Source organism: Erythranthe guttata, chromosome 8, assembly GCF_056151865.1.
Source record: "Erythranthe guttata isolate IM_541 chromosome 8, IM_541, whole genome shotgun sequence".
Taxonomy (NCBI): Eukaryota; Viridiplantae; Streptophyta; class Magnoliopsida; order Lamiales; family Phrymaceae; genus Erythranthe; species Erythranthe guttata.
Window position 1 is genome coordinate 1,601,233 of NC_142540.1, and position 21,254 is coordinate 1,622,486.

The following is a 21,254-nucleotide window of genomic DNA, read 5'->3' on the forward strand; positions in this document are numbered from 1 at the left end:
GATTATATTGTCTATCTAGACAAATGTCATTCCCAAGCAAGGCATTTAAGAGTAAACTTCAAGTGGAATTATTAAATAACAAGAAAAGCGACTGAAATTTAAGAGGTTTATACAACATTTAACAACAATTGAATCAGTGATCTATTACAAAATGCGCGCACACAATTTATATATGAATATGGTAGCAACTTTCGAAGGAAAAAAACGAAAAATAAACTATTGGAATTTTGACTAAAAAACCCCGTTAGTATCTGTAGTTTCTAATGTTGGAGCTGTTTAATTCTATCATCGTGTTTGAGATGGCACGCCCTCTCGTTTAGCGAATCACAATTTTCCGAAAAAAATGTATTGAAAACGAAAAATAAAATTAATGCTAACTTGTAGGTACGGAGTTTGGAGTATTATCGTGTGGCTGGTTCGATATAGCCTGAAGAACCCCTGAGTAGAAGTCCCAAGACAAATTAGTGTCGTTTATAGCACTTTGACCAAACGGGTGTTGCTCAACATATTTCTGTACATGTTCAGAATTCAACAATCCTTCCAAGTAAACTCGAAGATCGCCACCTGGGCCTGCATTGAAATTAGAGTTTCATTAGTTGAGTTATCGCCCTATAATTACAAAAACATCTGCTCTAAGTTCACTAAACTTGACTCTTCTAAATGATGACATTAAGTGAAAAAAATGGGAAGTTCCTATTTTAACCCCAACTCATTTGTTCTTATATGTTGCTGGGGAAGGTATCTGTGTTTGGTAAGCTTTTGGGCTTCCATTTCCATTTTATTTTGGGGAAAGATGTTTTGGGAGAAGAATTTGAAAATTAAATAAAGTTTGTTTGTGTTTTGGGAGGAGACAATTTGTACTGTAGCAAGTCAAATCATGTCTGAAAGGTGTTGAAAAAAGGTATTTTGGAAGAAGAATTTAAAAGATAAAGTGATTTGATTTTGTATTTTAGTGAAGACAATTTTCACTGTAGCGGTCAAATCATGTTTGTTAGAGAGAGAAATATTTGAATTTGTTTTGGGGAAAGTTTTTGAAAATAGTGTAAAAAGATAATTTTCATTTTGGGGAAAGTCTGGAAATAATTTGAAAAGCTTAACAAACATAACCTATGAAACTCAGGGGTGCAGAAGTAATAATCAGGTATGTAAAAGGGGGAAAATACCGTCCATGGAAAATTTAACACAGAACTAGAGAGAAGAGTAAAACACCGTTCGACATTTTATATGTTGGGGCAGGTAATCTTAACTGTTGCTACAGAAAACAGTGAAGGGTAGAAATGGAAACACGTAGAAGTTATATAAATGAGAGGACTTCATATGAAAAAACAAATATATAAGAACATAATAATATCTAGAGAACCTTACCCAAGGAATTGTCGTCTTTATCCACATAATTATACGAATTCGGAAATATTGCCGTGTGCAACTGCAGGGTAGTTAGAAAAAAGCAGTTAATAAGCTAAAGAATGTAATGATGAGACATGATGAAACATAGTATACAGTGAGAATCTTAACTGGGTTGAGTAATGCTTTGTAAGGAGAATCGTCTAACAACAATGTGTTTGACTCGTCGTAATCTCCTTTCTTCCAGCGTACATCAGAATCATCATTTTCCCAAATTCTCCTGAGCTCCTTACACACCAAGGGCTTATGTATGTTTTCGAGAGTTTTGAACCCGGTTTGAGTACTATGATCCATATCCTGCATTACGTTTTATACTTATGTATCATAGACTACTAAACTCGACTTGGGAATTAAAATCAATTAAGGTAAATAATAGAAAAAAAACGGATATCAATAACTACAGGGCCATATAGAGCCAACCGGGGTTGAATAAACTCTAGGTGAGTCCTGCAAGTGTTAACTATATTTACTAGTGAACTATACGAGTTCGTACATTTCATCATCTTTATTACCCTATAGTAAATGTGAAATACAAGATAGCTGGACCAAAACAAGAAAATTGAGCTCGATTACTTAGATTAAATAAAATTCCTTTAGCACGAATAAACAAGCTGACGGATAATTACAAAATATATAAGTTTGATCCAAATATCCGAAGCACTACTCATAAAAGATAACAGATCGTTGCAGAATGCTTACCCAACAAAAAAGCAACTGGTCTCTCAGATCTCCCAATAAATAATCGACAACTCTATCAATAATTCTCCTGCGTATCAAAAACACAATTTCCAAGATTAGCATGACAATTCGTAAAAAAGGGCCCAAGCAATCTGTAGAAAATTCATGAAAACATATTATGTATTTTGTGGCATACGCCAACATCAAGAATGCAGCATCAGAAGAAAAAAAAAGTTCAAAGAAATTACTTGGATCTTGACGACCATACGCCCACATCAAAGTTCTGAAAGCAAAACTTGAGAAAATCATCACAAAACGGTCTCTTGAAAACTACAAAAGGAAAGTACAGATTTGGTCAGAATTGATACACTAATTTGAAATCTTAATAATTGAAATAGAAAAAAGCAATATCAAATCTCACTTGCGCGTCCTAATATATGCGTGTCTCCTCTAATATCTTTCGGGGCTGGCATTACAATGTTTGCAAGTAGACCATTTACATCAAGGACAATAAGCTTTCTCTTAACAGAAGCAATGGGTGCTATTATAGGATCTTGTCCTAAATCCTCCGATAAACATTCTGCTTCCTTCATCTCAGGAGAAGAAAGAGCTGTACTCATGTCAACATCGCAACTCCTGGATTCAGTTGAACATTTCACCCGATCAACAATCATTGCCTCGTTCACCTCATTCAACTCATTCTCAGAAATCGCATTCTCTACAGTGATCTGATTAGGGTTGGAACTATGTTGGCTATCTTCAACTAATTCGAACGGAACCTCGTTAGTTGAAACCACAACCATATCTGGTGATAAGATGGTCTCTTCATCTTTACACAAATTTAAAGGACTCTCCTTATCATGTACCGACTCTGATAAAGAAAGTTCGTTTCTTGCACAAGGTTCAGTTTCTTGATTTGTGCACTCTTTTTCAGCAAGCTTTCCCTCAATCCCTTGTCCATCTGATAAATGCAAATCTAGCATGCCATCTTCTTGGTCTGTGCTTTGGATTTGTTTCCCTTTTTTTACGCTTCTCCTGATTCTTTTCCTCCTTTTTCTTTTCAAATTAACATTCCCTTCAGCGGGACTCTCTGTTGGTTCTGTTTTACTCTGGTCCATGCTCTGGATTTCGTTGTTAACCGTTGCTTTCATCTTCTTCTTTTTCCGCTTGTTTATCTTTTTCCTAGCCGGTTTCACTTCAGCATCAATTTTAGGGCTTCCTGGCAGTGTTTGAATCGATAAACCTGTCTCAAGGTCATTCTTTTCGTCTCTTAATTTATCTGAAACTTCCATATTGACGTCCATTTTATCCATTATCTGTGTTCCTACTATTACATATAGCCTTCTTCTTTAGCTCTGCTTTTCCTTCTCCTTTTCAAATTGCTAAAAGAATTATCTCCAGGATTTTGAAGTAATTCTTTTTTCTCTAGATGATTATTGACGCCGGATATGACCTTGCAATACCTTCTTGGCCATCACTAGTTTCTACAACAATGAAATTTCGAATACATTAAGTTTCTGCCTTTTTGCATCGATTTCATAATTCACTTATCGAACCTGTATCATGAGAAATGGAAAACTAGAATGAAAAATTTGAAAAATAAAATCTAAATGGTACGGGAAGGCGACCGTCGAATAAAAAATCCCCCCATCGAAACCAGAGCCGAAAAAGTAAAATCATCTCGATATATCAAACAGATCTAAAAATCTCTAACCTCATACATAAAAAAATGCCAGATTTTTTGCCTAATAATAATCAATAAAATTCCATTTCCACTCAGATTCACCTGAAAAACAGTTATACCCAACCCAATTCCATTTAGGCAAAAGGAAAAACCTAGAATTCCTGCATCAACGAAACTCTCAGGCAAAACAATACCAAAAACTAAACGAGAGGATTTATTAAACATGTACCTAATTGAGAAAGAACTTCGATACAAATTAAACACAAAATCAATAATCAAAATCCGAAAGCGACGACGAAGAGCGAAATCCAGAAACAGAAATCAAAACCTCAGATTGACGATTGATGCATATATACACAACTGTAAACATATAGGTTTACTGGTAAAAACACACACCAGCACACCTCTGGAAACACGCAGAGAGGGCTTACCTCACGGTGAAAAGTTTCGGATGAAGACGCCGGCAGCACGTAAGCGTTGAATTTGTGTAGACTTGTGCCCGGTGGCCTTCGATCCGAACCGGCGCACGTGAAGTATAATTTCTTCTTCGACTGTTCGTATGGTTCGCGCTATTCCAGAATTAGCGACTTTTGTTGTTATTCATACTGCTGGTTCGCGCTACCAAGAAACGCGATTTTGTTTACAGCAAAATATTCAATTTTCTTTTTAATTTATTAAAATCATTTATTATATATGAATTGTCTACCAAACCACTAATTGTCTACCAAACCACTAAGTTTACAATAATAAAATATAATTTTAAGGATAAAATTGTATTTTACTTTATTAGTAACCTCCTATTAAATTAATCTTAGGGGAGATGTGCTACTAATTTAATGAAATAGTAGCATTTAATAGTGGGCTTTGATTTTAGCAGCGGGTTCGAAAAAATGTGAATCTTGCCAACCGGATATGCTATTAGCCTCTACTATTTAGTCAATGGAACTTTATACCAGTAATCGAACGAGCCTTTAGTAATTTAATAAACGATTTATATAATATCCACTTATTTTGGGCTTATCATAAGTGGTACTCAAACAAAAGCCCAATCTAGTATAACTGATTATAGACCACTAAAGCTTTTACATTTTCATGGCCCAACCCAATTTAAGTTATGATTTTTTTTTTTGGTTTAAATAATGAAGGAACCGGAAGTCAACTGTATAAGTGTACTGGATAAATTTACACTCTCGTGTAATAACTTGCAACCCATACAAGAGACGCAAACCACAATAGGCTAACAATACGATTTCCGATAAATGTCTTGTTGGTGTCACATATGGTGAAATATATCGAGTTATTTTTATAAAATACGGGGTTATTTTATTTTATTTATTTATTTTATTCATATAAATTGAAGCACATGTAATATTTTGTATTTTCATACATACCATATCTAAAATTTATTTTAATTTTGGAATCTCGAGATTCAAGTGAGAGCCCTTGATCGATCCACTTGATTAATAATGATGCACGCTTGGAACACAAAAATATATATATAATTTAATTGTAATTAAAGTATGGCATTAATCTTTTAGTGAAAAAAAAAATTAAAAAGAAAATTGAGGATTGTAGGTGAAGTTTCTTTTTCAGCTTTAGAAAAGAAGATATATATAGAGAGTTGGATCATGTGTATATCATGTATGTCATCATGGTTTAGTATTATTATATATAGTTCCTGCCTGATACACAAATCTCTGTCTGCAGCTCTTATTTTACCTGCAAACTCACACAAAAGATCATATTCCCACGTGATTTTCATCATTTTTCTGGTTCTCTCAATCACCTTAATGCACCGCCACATCTTGTTCATCAATCAAAAGTAGTTGCACACAACTATATATATATATATATATATATGAATCAATAATATTGAACAAGAAAATGGGTAAATTACAACTAACATGAGGCATGGGGCATGGTCAAATTACGAAAAAAACACCTCATGTTTGGATAATTACAATCACCCATCAACTATAAATCTTCTTACATGTCCACCCTTGCAGTGTCAAATTTTCTAGATTACTTGGAATATTCTCCAGTTTGTACCCATTTTATCCCATTCGAACTCCACGTTTTGAAGCAAGATGATCATAAGAAGTGTTTTTTGGCTTTTAAATATCAGATTGTGGTGCATCAGAAATTTCATTTTGCACAAAACAAGTACAAATTAGAGAATATTCCACGGAATCTAGAAGATTATTTGAATTTAACACCATAAGGGTGGACGTATAAAAAGATTCATAATTATAGGGATAATTGTAATTATCCAAATATAAGGAGTTTTTTCATAATTTGACCATATCTCAGGGGTGGTTGTAATTTACCCCAAGAAAATTAACTAATATAATATATTTTGAAAAGTAATAAACCGTGATTTATTAGGCTTGGAATATCGAACGGAATTATTTAGAAAAACTAACAATGACCATAAAGGAAATTTGTGCAGCTTAGTTATATTAACAATTCATAACTATATACAAGTGTACAACATAAAAGAAATTTAATAATCCTGCAATTGAGATTTGGGATTGGGTTTGCATTTAATTCTGAAACTGAAAACCAACTTTCCAGTTTCCCACCTCCCAAAAGCCTTTATTTCAGGAAGGACATAAAGTACAGGGGCATTTATGAAATACCAAAAATGTAGCGGGGCCCAAACCTAATTAACAATATATGCAACGTAATTAATGGGGCCATAAATAATGGTGTGAATTTTTTTACCTACCAAAATATAATAAAAGCCGAATTCGATAGCCGTTTGTCCCTTTAAAGAACTGAAGAATTAGTATCCGAGTGTAGATGATAAGAGTCTCGGGTCTATGGGACGCTACATTTGGTGTAACAATCACTAATTACACATACACATGAGCACATATATTATTATGTGTAGATCAATGATTTGAGATCAACCGATGTATTTTATCTGGCATAGTATCTACAAAATTTGAGTCTCGTATTAGTTATCCAACTAAGCTGCCCGACGAACTTATACCAAATTCAAAATATTCGAGCGAATTGTTACTTGTTAGCTATACAAAATATTTTAAGGGATTTTTAGACAAATTTTCCTTCTAATTATGAGTTTCGGGTCAATGAGACACTAATAAAAGCAAGTTAACATTCAGCCCTTAAATGTAGTGTAATTATTTCAAGAGATTAAGCAATATTATATACAGACATCGATAAATTAATAACTTCGAATAAATAATAGTTTCTCTCAATCCTAAAGGTGAAAACATGTTAAATTATTAACTCGATAATTTAATAATTCACTAAATTAATAGAATTTCCCTAGTTCCGACTATATTAATTTATAGAAGTTTAACTGTATTTATAAATAATTTATAAATACACACAGTGTGTAATTATTACCAAACCACTTGTTAATCAATAATGGCAAACCATAGCTTCATATCTATTTGCAATTTAATGGCAAATGTTCTTAATTGCGATAGGTCGGTAGCAAATTAATTTCTTGCCATTGACTCCCAAATAATCCAAAATTCTGCAATTTAATGAGCAAAAAAATCGTGCAATTTTATTTTGTCGTTTAAGATTTAGAGTCGACACACGTAATAAATAAATTCATTAAATAACTTTTATTATGACAATATTGTTTTATTTCTACAATTAGTATTAATAATAGCGTAAATTATATAAAACACTATAAATGGTTTTATTTGATGCTAAACTCGATGAAATACATTAGAGCAACTCCAATGGAGGAACTAAATGGGGTATCAAACTAAAAAACTACCACTTTGATGCTCCAAAATTAAAAAACCCTCCTCCAATGGAGGCATTAAATGGAGAACTATTTTGATATTCAACCACCCCGAGGTGCAAAAATACTCCCTGGAAAATGAGGTATAAAAAATGTAACCACTTCATTAACCTATCACTATTTGACACGTGGCATTTAATAATATAATTATTCATATATTTAAAATTTGATAACCTATTTGATGCTTGTGGTTGGAGTGAATTTTTATTGTAGAAGTATCAAAGTATTATATCAAGTATCAAATGAATGTTTGATGCTCCATTTTGATGTCTCTCCATTGGAGTTGCTCTTAGATGATTATTAATTGTTGATTGCACATATATAATCACATGCACTTATGTGTACATATGCGTAGAAGGTTATTTCACTATATAATAATTCATTCTGATGTATTTAATCGGGTGTAATATCTGAACAACGAAATGATCAAATAAATTTGATTTAATTTCCGAAGAAAAAGGAAGAGATTATATTCGAACAAAACAAATAAGAATTCAAAGTCAAAGAAATTCAACAGAGAACTTGATAAAAAGTCAAAACGTCACTTTCAAATCGGGTGCAAAATATATAAATATTAGAAAGTAGGGTGGCTAATTTGGAAATAATCGCAAAATTATCGCCCACGTTCTTAACCCCTTAACACCGCCCCACCCCACCCTCGCACTTTTTATGTGAGTGGGGCTTTTCTCTGTTTCGTGCTCATCATCCCCATTCGGTAAAGTAGCCACTGTATCTAACCGATAGATACACGCACATATACGTATACTTGCATGCGATGATTGAGTAGGAGGAGTAGCAAGCAATCGATTTTTTGTTGTTGTTACCGATCGAGCGATGGGGCTGTGTTTCTCTCGTGAAGACAGATCACCGCCCAAGAGAAGAGCGTCTAGGCGAATTACGAACCACTCGGCGGCGGCGGCGGCGGCGGCGGATGGAGGCGTCGGGAGCAACCGGTGGTCGAGGATTCGGTCGTCGAGGAAGGAGGAGAACCTGATTCACGAACGAGCGCTGGCGGCTGCGATTCTCTTCCAGCAGCAGATGCAGAACGGCGGCGGAACGGCGCCGTTTGATAGGTCGACGTCGTTGAGGTATTCGAATGGAAACTCGAAGAGGAGCCAGGCTTTGCCTCGGAGCTCGAGCTCCAGAGCGCGGTCGCTCACCGATCCTCTGCTTCAACCTCACCAGCTCGTTAATCAGGTATGGTCGGATTTTTTAATTTTTTAATTTTTTTTATTTTTTCGGCGTTTTTGTTGTGTTTTTGTGAGTGTCGATTGCTGGATTCGTTAAATTTCTGCCAATCGTGAGTAATTAGCAGAATTTTGGGGTTTTTATGTTTAAGCTGAGTTTTAGTTGTTAATTAGAGCGATTTCGAATTGTGTTTCATTATGATTGCTATTTTCCCCAATAATCAATTATTTCTGTAACGTTGAAAACTTGCGAGCTTTATTGAAGTTTGTGTTGATTAGATATGTTAAAATATTAGGTTGGTGGTGACCTGAGAATGGGGGAATGAATAAACAGAGTTAAAAAGAAGAATTATTGTTCATATTATTAGAAATTCTTATCAAAAACCGAAATTGTGTCTGAAATTTAATTTATAAATTATCGAGTTAATTTTGAATTGACTTTTAACTGAATTGGACATGAAAGGGGATCTTACAATAACAGAAAAGGACTTGTTCAGTATCTTATTGTTCTGTTCCATTCATTAAAACTAAGTCGTGTTGCGGAATTTATTACTTCGTTAGTAGATGGAGTTTGTTTGAGTAATTACAGTTCTATTCAGCAATTTATACGACTTTGATACCAATTATAGGAAACTGTTCCTTTCGGATTGCAAGGGTTTACCAACCTGCCTATTTCGAGCATCTGAAGTTAAAATATATTCCCTGTTGATGTATTAATTAGTTCATTATTGTAGCTCGTCACTGTTAATTGATATTCTTTCTCATCCATTATTGTCTCTTTTAGTAAGACACAGTCGTTGGCTTGAATTGTTAAAATTGCTAGTCTTGGACTTGAGTCATTATCTTGAATGGTCCAGGTTGAAATTTTCTTCCTTGTGGGTTGGTATGAGAGAATCTCATTTGTTGAAATGTCTATTTTTGTTACTGTACATGATAACTAAAATTTCTCCAAGTTTCTAGACTATTCAATAAGAAAAATCTGATTTTCTCACTAAAAAATAAAGGAAAATAAGTAAATAACCACTACGTTGTAAAGGATGAATCGATGTCAAAGTATTAATAATATTTCCATTACTGCTATCATCTTTAATTTTGCTTCTAAGAACTACACACAATCTATTCCACTCAGTATTGAATCTATTTGGGACCTGTCCTTCTGAACCAGTGTCTATTTGTTTGTTTTATTCTTGTGGATTATTATTTATTAGTTTTCAAATTTCCAGGATATCAAACTTGATAATCTAGAGACCACCCATTTTGTACTTGTTCACGGTGGTGGTTTTGGTGCTTGGTGCTGGTATAAAACTATTGCACTATTGGAAGAAGCTGGATACAAAGTTACAGCGGTGGATTTGACCGGTTCTGGGATTCATTCATTTGACACAAACAGCATCACTAGTCTTTCCCAATATGTGAAGCCACTGACTGATTTTATGGAAAAACTCACTGATGGAGAGAAGGTGGTGTTTTCCAGATATTTCATTTTTTTATATTTGTGGAACTTTAGCAAGTTGGGAAATAGACAAAACATTGTAATATGTGGTTTGAAGCATGTAATCACTCTTTTCTCAAAGACTCAAAAAGTATTTTTTCCATCCGCAACTACCAATTTGCTTTCTTTTGAAAATATAAACTGCTACATTAGCTTAGGAAATCCAAACTTTCTTGTTTCACTCTAATTTACTTGTATTCTACTAGGTTTTCCCGGTGCTAAAAAACTGCCTTGTTTCTAACATTGCATTGCCACAATCATCATAATCTTAAACTTCGTAGGCATGACTCCATGTGCATGTGTATATATTTCATAATTCTCATCTGAGGAATAATTTGTTTTTTACTTGTCTTTGATACATACAGGTAATTTTAGTAGGACATGATTTCGGAGGTGCGTGTATATCGTATGCCATGGAGCTGTTTCCCTCGAAAGTTTCAAAAGCCATTTTTCTTGCTGCGGCAATGTTGACGAGTGGGCAGAGCACCCTTGACATGTTCTCCGAAAAGGTTAATTTTCTAACTGGTTGAATCTGTATCAAATGTATATGGCCTGCTTGATCCTGTAGTTCTGGATGATGTTTGATTGTTTAGATGCGAAAAATATTCGAAATGTGAAAGAGGCTCAGATGACTTCTATTTCAGGTGGAATCAAATGACTTGATGCGACAGGCTCAGATTTTTCTTTATGCCAATGGGAACACCCAATCTCCAACTGCTATCGATTTCAACAAATCTCTCTTGAGGGACTTGCTATTCAACCAGAGTCCAGCCAAGGTATCTTCATTTTTTTTCTTTTTTTGCTCAATTGAATGATGCACATGGACCAAAAACAGAATCTAACCGTATAATCCAGCCATCGATCCTTCACTCGAGATTGAACAGTTTAAATCACCATTTTAAATCATAATTGGAACATAAAGATTAGGGTAATACACTGAAATAATGCTTGTTTGAGCTACTTTGTGGACAGGAGCAAATATTGTTTGTCGTATCTACGCGTAAACTGTAAGGTTAGACGATAAATATTCTTTAACAAATTCGTAAAATTTGACTCTCTGGTGTACGAGGAATGAGCACATTCAAAAACTAAAGACAAATTGATATATTTTTGCAAGACTTCGATGCAGTATAGTACCATAGCTAATGCAGCTTCGTTATTCGTACAAGAGCGTTTAACTTTTTGTGATTTTCTAATTCTTTTTTCGCACTCGTTTCCCAGGATATTGCATTGGCATCAGTATCGATGAGACCAATACCCTTTTCTCCCGTTTTAGAGAAGCTCTCTTTGTCCGAAACAAACCATGGATCCGTGAGAAGGTTCTATATCGAAGCTCTGGAAGACAATGCTATACCAATTGCTGTGCAGGAAATCATGATAAGCAAAAGTCCCCCAGAGAAGGTATTCCTTCTCAAAGGTGCTGATCACTCACCGTTTTTCTCCAAGCCTCAAGCCCTGCATAAACTTTTTGTCGAAATATCGAGGATCGAATAAACAGTCCTATTTACTCTACTTCACTAGTAAACAGTCCTATTTACATTCACTGAAAAATTGCCGTAGACATTTTTAGCATCCCGAGTTTTAACTTGCACTGGAGAATGCCGGTGCAGGCCATTTGATATTTATTTAAGGCTGACATAAAGTGAAGGTTTTTATATTTATCGCTATTAGACGTTCAGTGTTGATATAAATAGCTGTGATGAATCAACATTACTGAATATTACCGGTATATTAAGGTGCATATTTTTTTTCTTCTTTTCCATTTGATCTTTTTACATCTACTATAATGTGAAATTTGAACTGTTGTTATTTCGTTTTCATTGCAAAATTATAGCCTCGGCAAAGGGGCGTTTCTGCTTGTGCGAAGAATTATTGGCTATTTAAAATTATTGGTTTCTTAAAAAATAAAAGAAAAATGATTATTTCATTAATGAATATTATTCAAGGGATATATAGGTTCATATATAAAATAGTTGATCAAGACCAGTGAAGAATGAAGATGTGCATACATATAAATGGTAGATTCAAGTGCTATATATATTGTCTAGAACCTCTATCACCTAAGACATTTGAACACAGATGAAACTAGTTCAGATTTATCACCTATAACCGATATTGTGGCAAAGCTTACAAACTTAACTCGAGTTACTCAACTAAAGAAAATTGCGGGGAGCACAAAGAGCAACATATTTCATGATTAAAAAGACAAGCACGAAGATTGCACATTGCATGTAATTCCTCATTAAAAAAATAAGTCTACACATATAAGGCGTTAAAAACATCAAATATTTGCAAGTGGCAAGAGGTTAATAGAGCAGGACATCACTACAGAAAAGCCATGGTCGTTAGTGTTCACTAAAAACGGAAAATAACACCAAGCAGCAACAAGCTATTAATAAACACTCGCACAAATTTCATTCTCGGATGAATCTAGAGACTATTTAAAGTTCATTACAACTTCACCCCGTGCATTTTCGTGATACTATAAACGCGTTCTTACCGACAGACATCATAATCCAAACAAGTACACACAAGCAAAGAGAAGAACGATAATCATCAGCAAATTCGACATAATACTTACCCTGTCAGTCCAGAACCTAAACAAGGACCAAAAACCATGGCAAAAAGCAACATTAATACCAACCCATCATTTCTCCTCAAGTATCAAGCAAATACAAGTGTTAGAAACATCATATTCTATACAAAATAAATCCACATTGTCATGTTTTATATTGCCCCAACTTGAACAATGCGCAACCAATGCAACATCTAATTCAAATCCTGCTCGATGAACAGACCGATGAAAAAACAAAATAATAAACACACAAACCCTACTCCTTCAACAGTTAATATATCAGGTATCGAATAGCAAATGTCACAAGAAAAAAAATCAGGATATAAACAGCAGCATCTAAATTGGTCAAAAGTACCAATTTCAGAATTCTACGGCATAATCGACGATTCAACGGGCAGAGAAATCAGAACGAGACAACAAATACATAATTACTGAATAAAGAGAAATAACCCACTGATATCAAAACCAACTGGCGGCTTCAATTCGAGCAGAGTATAGCATAAATAAAACGCAGCAAAAAAGTCTTACACCATATTAATCATTTTACCAGCCATCTAATTCCAGAAATTAACTGCTACGGAGAAACAGGAAAAAATAAAACATGAAAATATGAAAGAAGAAAAGTAGAGGCGGCGAACAGGCTTAGAAGCCGAGCTTGGTGCGGCGCCAGTGGCGGCGCTTGGCGTTGTAGCGGATGGTGTTGTCGGTGCGCATGCGGATCCAGTACGGGATTGGCCTGTTCTGCCTCTGCTTCTTCGCCAGCTTCTTCTTAATCATGAAACTCTTGTGCGACGGCTGCACAGTGAGGAAAACATTTTCATCAGTCTAAATTGAACGGACAAGTATGTACATAGAGAGAGAGAGAGAGAGAGAGAGAGAGAGAGAGAGAGAGAGAGAGGCGGAACCATGGTTGAATTGCGACGGCGACTGAGAGATCTCCTTCCCTAGGGTTTTGCTGCGGCGGAGTAGTGTTGTAGTTCGCAGAGCGGGCAAGTGGTATATGCCCTAGTTCCTATTTTATATATGCACAGGATATAATCGATAACAAAATAAATAGTGGTTTTTTGGACTTTGCACCCTTAAATTACGCCATTTTGGCACTTTGCACTCTTAAATTGCAAAATTGGCAGATTACACCCTTTAAACAAATTATTTGGCACTTTGCACCCCAAATCACTTTTGGCTTAGAAAAATTACATGTAACTTGTTGAAAACCTGAACGATGGGCAAATTCGCAATTCTCTAATTATCTATCTTCTTCCCTCAATTCTTAATCATCGCTCCACCATTTTTATATTTCGTACTATTAATCAAAAAATCATAAATTCTTCTTACCCGTTTCTATTTGCCATAATATGTAAATTATGAACTAAAACTCAAGAATGGTCGGAATATATAGACAAGACTCCGATAACACACCTTCAAAAAATCAAGTTTTATTCCATGGTAACGCTATTTTTTTAATAATTTTGCACATGCAAACTATTCAATGGGAGCACAAAAATATTTTCATCATGAAACTAATAGGCACCACCTTTCTACCACCAAATAAACTTCTCAGTAGCCTTATTTTGTCATTTGACTATTCAAAAAAAATTGAGGGCTCGGCCTAAAATTTCCAGTTACATTATTTTTCATACTCAAAAGAAAAAAAAAGTGATTTACTATTATTGTTTAGTGTTTATACCGATTTTACCATTGAAAGAAATGGCTAAAAATATTTTAGGATTTTTTGATTGAAGGGACGAAAGATAAAAATGGTGGAACAATGATTAAGAATTGAGGGAAGAGGATAGATAATTAAAAAATTATGAATTTGTCCATCTTCCAGGTTTCCAGCAAGTTGCAGGTAAGTTTTCTAAGCCAAAAATCATTTGGGGTGCAAAGTACCAAACAATTTATGATTAGAGGGTGCAATCTGCCAATTTTACAATTTAAGGGTGCAAAGTGCCAAAATAGTGTAATTTAATGGTGCAAAGTGCCAAAAACCCAATAAATAGGGTAAATTACAAAACTCGTGAGGTATGGTCAAATTACGAAAACCCCCCTCTTATTAGGATAATTATATCTACCTCCTCAACTATGTTTTTTCTTACATCCCATTCTTATGGTGTCGAATTCAACATAATCATCTAGATTTCGTGAAATGTGCTCTAGTTTGTACTCGTTTGGTGTAAAAATACAGATTCAGATGCACCACAGTCTGATATATACAAGCCAAAAATAACAAATTATGATCATCTTGATTCAAAATGTGGAGTTCGGATTGATAAAACATGTACAAAAGTGATAATACTTTTCATATAATCTCGAAGATTCTAGTAAATTTGAAATCGCAAGGGTGGACATGTAAGAAGATTTATAGTTGATGGTTGGTTGTAAACTTGTAATTACCGAAATAAGAGGGGAATTTTTGTAATTTGACCAAACTTCAGGGGAGTTGTTGTAATTTACCTATAAGTAATGTTTTTGAAAGTTAAATCGTATTTAAAAATGATTAATAAATATCTTGCCAAGCCAACATACTTTGAAATTATTAATTAAAAAAACAAAGAGTATATTTGTGTCGTAAAATCTTATTCGAAAAATAATACGGATGACACGATTGTAAAGTTTGCAGGTGAAAATCGGAACATAATTTTTGAATTTCGTCGGTTTTGATCCAAAAGTTTTTCTATTTTTCAATTTTGATTTCTAAAGTTTACGATTTGTTTTTTGGATCACAATTGGTAGTTTCCCAAAATAATTACGAAAAGTCCATTTTTATTGGGCGAAATTACAAGGTCCTTTTCATTATTATATGTAGGGTGTTTTTCGTTATTCAGCCTAAATCCAGGGGGATTTTCGTTATTTAGCATAAGTTCAGGGATTTTTTCGTAATTTACCCTTCATTTAGTTACAAACCACTGCATCAAAGCCATTTCGAATGAGTCTAATTTATTCCTAAAAAAAAATAATGGGTCCAATCATGGCTCATTAACCACCATTTCGAATGAGTTTAATTTGTAATTTTTGTTCATTTCTTGACAAGTCAACGTTGACTATGAAAATGATGATAATCTCCATTCTCCACAGTCCTACCATTGTTCCTCTGTTTTTTACAACAGAGCACAAAATGAAACCATGAATATGTATATGACCTACCAAAATATTAATTCAACCTCCGAATCGTCGATTCTGCTGAGTTGACTCGTCTTTTGCACACAAGCAATCTGCATTTCAAGAAAAAAGGCCACTAGCTTAAACTCAAACACCAGCTGAGTAAGAAACTTGTTGCCACAAAGACAAATACATAACAAACCAACTTCAAAACAAAAGAACAAGAAACAGCGTCTACGGTTTCTCTGTACTGGTATAACTTGAATTAGATAATGTAATTAAAAGTTAAAACACATGAAATAGACAGAAGCAAACCTGCAATAATTTAAATTAAAGAATGCCAAAAATTATATTAACAAGTAAAGCTTGTCCATGCACAGGGGAAGAGTGACTGAACAATGGGGATAAATGCATGTGTTACTTGAATTTCTCGAATATTGACTTATGGCAATCCGGTGAAGAAAATAAAAGGGTACCGAACAATACAAAATCACTGGAACACAAACCATCTACGGATGCAGCATTGAAGTGAAACTCGAGAAGAATACAAAAATGCCAAAATGAAAACAAAGTTCGAAAGCATGTTCAATACACGAACCGGCAATAATAAATAACTAAAAGAATATATAAAAAACTGCAAAAACACGGAAAGATCCCTCTGTTAGAATATATTTAGTAACTAGTTGGATATACTTACGTTGCTTCGCCAGGTCGCAGGGATGTATTCTTGAAAGATTCCCGATTTCGGAAGAACCGTTCATACGGCTCACTTGAGAACCTGGAAAGGTGACAAAATCCCTTTCATTAGAAGTTGACTGATTAGATGCCAACCCGTTATACGAAACCATCGAGAATGAAAAGATCAAACAATAATATATACTTAGAATGGGTCACTCAGACTTTATGAGGCTCATCAAACTTTATACAGTTGTAAATTTTTATTTTCTTGGCAAGTCGCCATATATTACGAAAGTCATCACCGATTAATAATCATTCTCTCACAAACTTCCCACCATTAATCCTCTGCTTTACGCAAATTGAAACCATGAATCTGCATCCACTTTCAATGGTTGTGCTATTTCTTTTCGTTCTCATCAAATTCACATCTGCCATTGGTGATCCACCTCACCTCACTGGTGATGTTTCGATTAATTGCGGTTCCATAGGCACTTCTGCAGCAAATAATGGCGGGGAATGGATTGGAGATATACAGCCAAAATCTTCTTTCTTGCTACAAGTGAAGGGCTCGTCAACCACATCAACTGTCGTCCATAATTTGATCTCTGCTGATCCAGTTCCCCACAAAACCGCAAGAATCTCTCAATCTCAATTCTCATATGCATTTCAAGTGAGCCCAGGTCAGAAAATTCTCCGCCTTCACTTTAATCCCACTTCATATAAAGGTTTCAAGGGGTACAAGGACCTATTCACTGTTGAAGCCGGTCCTTTTACTCTGCTCAGTAACTTTAGCGCCTCTCTTACTGCTGATGCTCTCGGTGTTGATTCTTTTGTCAAGGAATTTTGTTTAAACGTACAAGAAAATCAACATTTAAACATAATTTTCTTTCCTGAAAGCAGTCAATCATTAGATACATATGCTTTCATAAACGGCATTGAGATTTTCTCAGTGCCTGCAAGTCTTTCTTATTTTAAAGGCGGAGATGTTGGGCTCCAACTGGTCGGCGAGAAGTCTACGGTCTACATTGATTCCAGCATTGCACTAGAGATAATTCACCAAGTGGAGATTAAGAAGAATCATGTTCAATCTGCTGAATATTCCGATGGAACATTTCCCAAGTGGGCGAACCGAAATGCAAAGATAAGAAACAATAACACATGGAAAATGCCGGTGGATGTGGGATTCAAATACCTGATCAGGGTTCATTTCTCCGAGTTGGGGCTCAAAGTTGCAGGGGCTGGTGACAATAAGTTTAAAGTTCTTATTAATGAAATGATTGCTCGCACTTATATTGACAGAGTTCAAGAAAGGGATGGAAATAGCACGCCCTGGCATAGGGACTATACAGTGATGGTGAGAGGAAAGAAAAAAGAGGGAAAACGTGATATCTTGATTTCCTTGCAGTCACATGATGATCTTATAGATGATCGGGCACTTCTTTCAGGATTTGAAATATTTAAGCTGAGCAACTCTGCTAACAGTCTAGCCAGTCCAAATCCTTTGCCTCTAACTCGGGATTCACCTTTCCACACTGTCCAAATTGTATTTCTGGTACTTTTTCAAAAAAATGCAGTCGCGGATATTGCGATAGCTATAATTTCTTTTGTATGTATCATTGTTCATAAGTGGCGGCAAATTCAGGAATCTAATATTACTGAGGAGGAAAACAAACCAAAGCCAAAGCCATCTGCTAGGGCCGAACGTATTTGTCGTTGTTTTTCACTTGACGAGATTCAATTAGCCACAAAAAATTTCAGTGACGCACTTATAATTGGAAGGGGAGGATTTGGTAAAGTCTACAAAGGCCACATTGATAAAGAGCAAACTACCGTGGCTGTAAAGAGGTTGAAATCAAGCTCCAAGCAAGGGGTACATGAGTTCTTGACAGAGATCGAGACACTTTCTGAGCTCCGACATGCTAACCTTGTTCCTCTAATTGGTTATTGCAACGAGTACAGAGAAATGATTCTTGTCTATGAATACATGCCACGTGGAACCTTGGCCAACCATATTTACAAACTTGCAAGAGAAGACAATATGTGTTCTTCTCTTACGTGGAAGCAACTCCTTGATATTTGCATCGGAGCTGGTCGCGGACTAGATTATCTTCACACAGGCCACGGGATCATACATCGAGATGTAAAGGCTACAAACATTCTCCTTGATGAAAATCTCATAGCTAAGGTCTCCGATTTTGGCTTGGCCAAGCCTGAAAACAGAAGCAAGTTACAAAGCTATGTTAGCACGAATGTTAAAGGTACATTTGGATACCTTGATCCAAATTATTTCCGCACTCGTAAACTAACCAGGAAAAGTGATACTTACGCATTTGGAGTGGTGTTGTTGGAAGTATTGTGTGGGAGGTCCGTTGGGGATTTGATAGTTACAGAGAAAGAGCAAGTTCTAACCACATGGGCTCGAGATAAGATTGACATGGGAGAAGCTGATCAAATCGTATCAACGAGTCTGAGGGAGGAGATCTCACCAAATAGCCTCAAAACATTTGTTGGAGTTGCCCAAAGATGCTTGTCTGATAAACCGAAAAACCGGCCAACAATGTCTCAAGTTGTGTCACAACTTGAGTTGGCTGTTGAGCAACAGGAGATTAATAATGATAAAGATGGCCTATCTGTTCAGACGGGGCAACCAACAATTTTCTCTACGGTTGTACAGAATTTCACACTTTATCCGAAAGAACATACTAATAGCAATGTGGCTATTGTTCAGCTTCCAAATAGTGATGATAAAGATGGTCATTCAGTTCAGGGGCAACCACCAATTTTCTCTACAGCTGTGCAAAATTTCACACCTCCTCCACATGAACAAACTAATAGCAATGTGGTTAGTGCTCGGCTTCCAAATAATGATAATAATTATGGCCCACCAGTTGAGACGGGGCAACCACCAATTTTCTTTACAGCTGTGCAGAATATCACACCTCCTCCACATGAACAAATTAATAGCAATGTGGTTAGTGCTCAGCTTTCAAATAATGATAATAAAGATGGCCCATCAATTCAGACGGGGCAACTACCAATTTTTTTTACAGCTGTGCAGAATTTTTTTACTGCTCAGCTTGCACTCAAGAAAAATGAATTGCAATCATTATCAGGTACAAATTCAATAAATAGTGACAAAAAAACTTGTTTATTCATATCTTGATCTTCAAGCTTGTTATGGTCTATGTTAATGTATTTATGATGTTATCTGAAATGTAAAAATTAGCGGAGTTTGATCGGGGTACGACTACATGTGCCAATAATGAATCTTGTTCTACAACGAGGACTATGAGATCGCATCCGGAATTATGTACACATTTTTGGCTCGAAGAGATCAAAAACGCAACAGGCAACTTTGACGAAAGTTCCATCATCGGCAGGGGAGAGTTCTTCGATGTGTACATAGGGATCATTGACGGTGTTGATGATGACGGCACCGCCACCACCAGCGCGGTGGCCATCAAAAGGCTGAACCGTCCGTCGAACTCAGGTGTCCGCAAGTTCCTAGAAAAAATCGAGATGTTGTCAAAGATAAAGCACCTCCACTTGGTATCACTGATCGGCTACTGCCACGAGAATGGCGAGATGATATTAGTTTACAATTACGTGGCACATGGCAGCTTACACGACCATCTCTACAACTCGGAGAACTATCAGTTGAAGTGGAAGCAACGCCTCCAGATTTGCATAGGCGCCGCCATAGGATTAAACTACCTTCACACCGGCAATGAGTACGCCATCATGCATCGCCACGTCAACTCCACAAACATTCTGCTGGATGAGAAATTGGTGCCCAAGGTCTCCGTCGGGCCCACCACAGAGGATTTCGAGAGGGAAACGTATGGCGTGTACTACTTGGGCGTGGTGTTGTTCGAAGTGTTATTCGCCAAGCCAGGTGAGCAAATAAATTTGGCCAAATGGGCTAAGTTTTGTTACATGAGATGGACACTTGAACATCACATAGATTCTAACCTGTATGGTCAAATTGCCCCTGAATGTTTGAGTAAATTCGTCGAGACAGCACTTGCATGCGTAAGGGAAATGGAAAGTGAGCGGCCGTCAATGATCGACGTCGTTCGGAGCCTAGAGATGTCGATGCAGCTGCAAGAAGCGACCGGCGGCAGATCACCGAGGCCGCAACTTCCTGTTTCTCGGAGTGATGGGTAAATCTTCAATCTCATTACCAATCTTGAGCTGAAAATCCACTGAAGATCGCAGAGATAAAATAAATTAGGGTTTGTAAAACGAAAAATTGGAATGAAGAAAAACAATATTTTTCAAATATAATTATAAAATATTATTAGAAAAAATGGATTTTCAAATATAGTTCAACATATTAAATAATTATTTGTCAATTTTGTTATGTAAAACAGAGGGTTGCTAATTGAAATCAATTGGTAATATCTCATAGACTCATCAACTTTATTACACACTTGTATTTTTTTAAATTTCTTGACAGTCACACTACTGTATATCAACTTTCAATTGTTGTGCAGTTTCTATCCCTATATATATATATATATCGAAAAGAAATTATAGCTTCAATATTTCGTTGAATTGGCGTTGGTTCATTCTGGTATATATAAGCAAAATCTTGTAACCTGCAAAAAATATTCAACCTCTGATTCGTCGATTTTGCTGAGTTGACTCATCTGTTGCACGCACGAGCT

At 35.8% G+C, this 21,254-nt stretch overlaps 4 protein-coding genes and 1 long non-coding RNA gene across 9 annotated transcripts; 2 read left to right on the forward strand and 3 right to left on the reverse strand.

Annotated features, from left to right (window-relative positions):
* Positions 1 to 71: 71 nt before the first annotated feature.
* On the reverse strand, positions 72 to 4,429 carry LOC105971374 (uncharacterized). Of its 4 annotated transcripts, none has more exons than XM_012996227.2 (7): positions 4,198 to 4,429; positions 2,504 to 3,566; positions 2,331 to 2,412; positions 2,104 to 2,170; positions 1,516 to 1,701; positions 1,366 to 1,426; positions 72 to 570 (listed from the first exon to the last, which is right to left on the reverse strand). In XM_012996227.2, the coding sequence occupies exons 2-7, from the start codon at positions 3,393 to 3,395 to the stop codon at positions 374 to 376; spliced, it is 1,485 nt and encodes a 494-aa protein (XP_012851681.2). In that variant the 5' UTR covers positions 3,396 to 3,566; positions 4,198 to 4,429; the 3' UTR covers positions 72 to 373. The 4 variants fall into 4 exon arrangements, with proteins under 4 accessions (XP_012851681.2, XP_088677662.1, XP_088677664.1 ...); XM_088821536.1 differs by having other exon boundaries at positions 2,504 to 3,638; positions 4,198 to 4,368; XM_088821538.1 differs by having other exon boundaries at positions 4,171 to 4,362.
* Positions 4,430 to 8,150: 3,721 nt separating this feature from the next.
* MES11 (methyl esterase 11) lies at positions 8,151 to 11,994 on the forward strand. The gene is made up of 6 exons (XM_012996237.2): positions 8,151 to 8,750; positions 9,964 to 10,200; positions 10,598 to 10,741; positions 10,877 to 11,008; positions 11,454 to 11,721; positions 11,752 to 11,994. Exons 1-6 carry the CDS (start codon positions 8,388 to 8,390, stop codon positions 11,754 to 11,756), a joined length of 1,149 nt encoding a protein of 382 aa, XP_012851691.2. The 5' UTR covers positions 8,151 to 8,387; the 3' UTR covers positions 11,757 to 11,994.
* Positions 11,995 to 13,266: 1,272 nt separating this feature from the next.
* On the reverse strand, positions 13,267 to 13,852 carry LOC105971431 (large ribosomal subunit protein eL39x). Its single transcript, XM_012996289.2, has 2 exons — positions 13,713 to 13,852; positions 13,267 to 13,602 (listed from the first exon to the last, which is right to left on the reverse strand). The coding sequence occupies exons 1-2, from the start codon at positions 13,713 to 13,715 to the stop codon at positions 13,450 to 13,452; spliced, it is 156 nt and encodes a 51-aa protein (XP_012851743.1). The 5' UTR covers positions 13,716 to 13,852; the 3' UTR covers positions 13,267 to 13,449.
* A 1,947-nt stretch (positions 13,853 to 15,799) lies between these two features.
* On the reverse strand, positions 15,800 to 19,184 carry LOC148768280 (uncharacterized). 2 transcript variants are annotated; one of them, XR_016033045.1, is made up of 3 exons: positions 18,911 to 19,184; positions 16,349 to 18,794; positions 15,800 to 16,165 (listed from the first exon to the last, which is right to left on the reverse strand). It is a non-coding gene; the product is annotated as an uncharacterized LOC148768280 (long non-coding RNA). The 2 variants fall into 2 exon arrangements; XR_016033044.1 differs by having other exon boundaries at positions 18,892 to 19,029.
* On the forward strand, positions 16,771 to 20,792 carry LOC105971358 (putative receptor-like protein kinase At5g39000). Its single transcript, XM_088821540.1, has 2 exons — positions 16,771 to 19,697; positions 19,811 to 20,792. Exons 1-2 carry the CDS (start codon positions 16,952 to 16,954, stop codon positions 20,749 to 20,751), a joined length of 3,687 nt encoding a protein of 1,228 aa, XP_088677666.1. The 5' UTR covers positions 16,771 to 16,951; the 3' UTR covers positions 20,752 to 20,792.
* The last annotated feature ends 462 nt before the right edge of the window (positions 20,793 to 21,254 follow it).

Coding starts and splice junctions, on each gene's coding strand:
- LOC105971374 (XM_012996227.2), bottom strand. CDS start 3,395: ATGGATAAAATGGACGTCAATATGGAAGTTTCAGATAAATTAAGAGAC. Junction 2,171..2,330: donor GTATGGTCGTCAAGATCCAA/GTAATTTCTTTG, acceptor TTTGATACGCAG/GAGAATTATTGATAGAGTTG. Junction 571..1,365: donor TAAAGACGACAATTCCTTGG/GTAAGGTTCTCT, acceptor ATTTCAATGCAG/GCCCAGGTGGCGATCTTCGA.
- MES11 (XM_012996237.2), top strand. CDS start 8,388: ATGGGGCTGTGTTTCTCTCGTGAAGACAGATCACCGCCCAAGAGAAGA. Junction 8,751..9,963: donor CTCACCAGCTCGTTAATCAG/GTATGGTCGGAT, acceptor TCAAATTTCCAG/GATATCAAACTTGATAATCT. Junction 10,201..10,597: donor AACTCACTGATGGAGAGAAG/GTGGTGTTTTCC, acceptor TGATACATACAG/GTAATTTTAGTAGGACATGA.
- LOC105971358 (XM_088821540.1), top strand. CDS start 16,952: ATGAATCTGCATCCACTTTCAATGGTTGTGCTATTTCTTTTCGTTCTC. Junction 19,698..19,810: donor TGAATTGCAATCATTATCAG/GTACAAATTCAA, acceptor TGTAAAAATTAG/CGGAGTTTGATCGGGGTACG.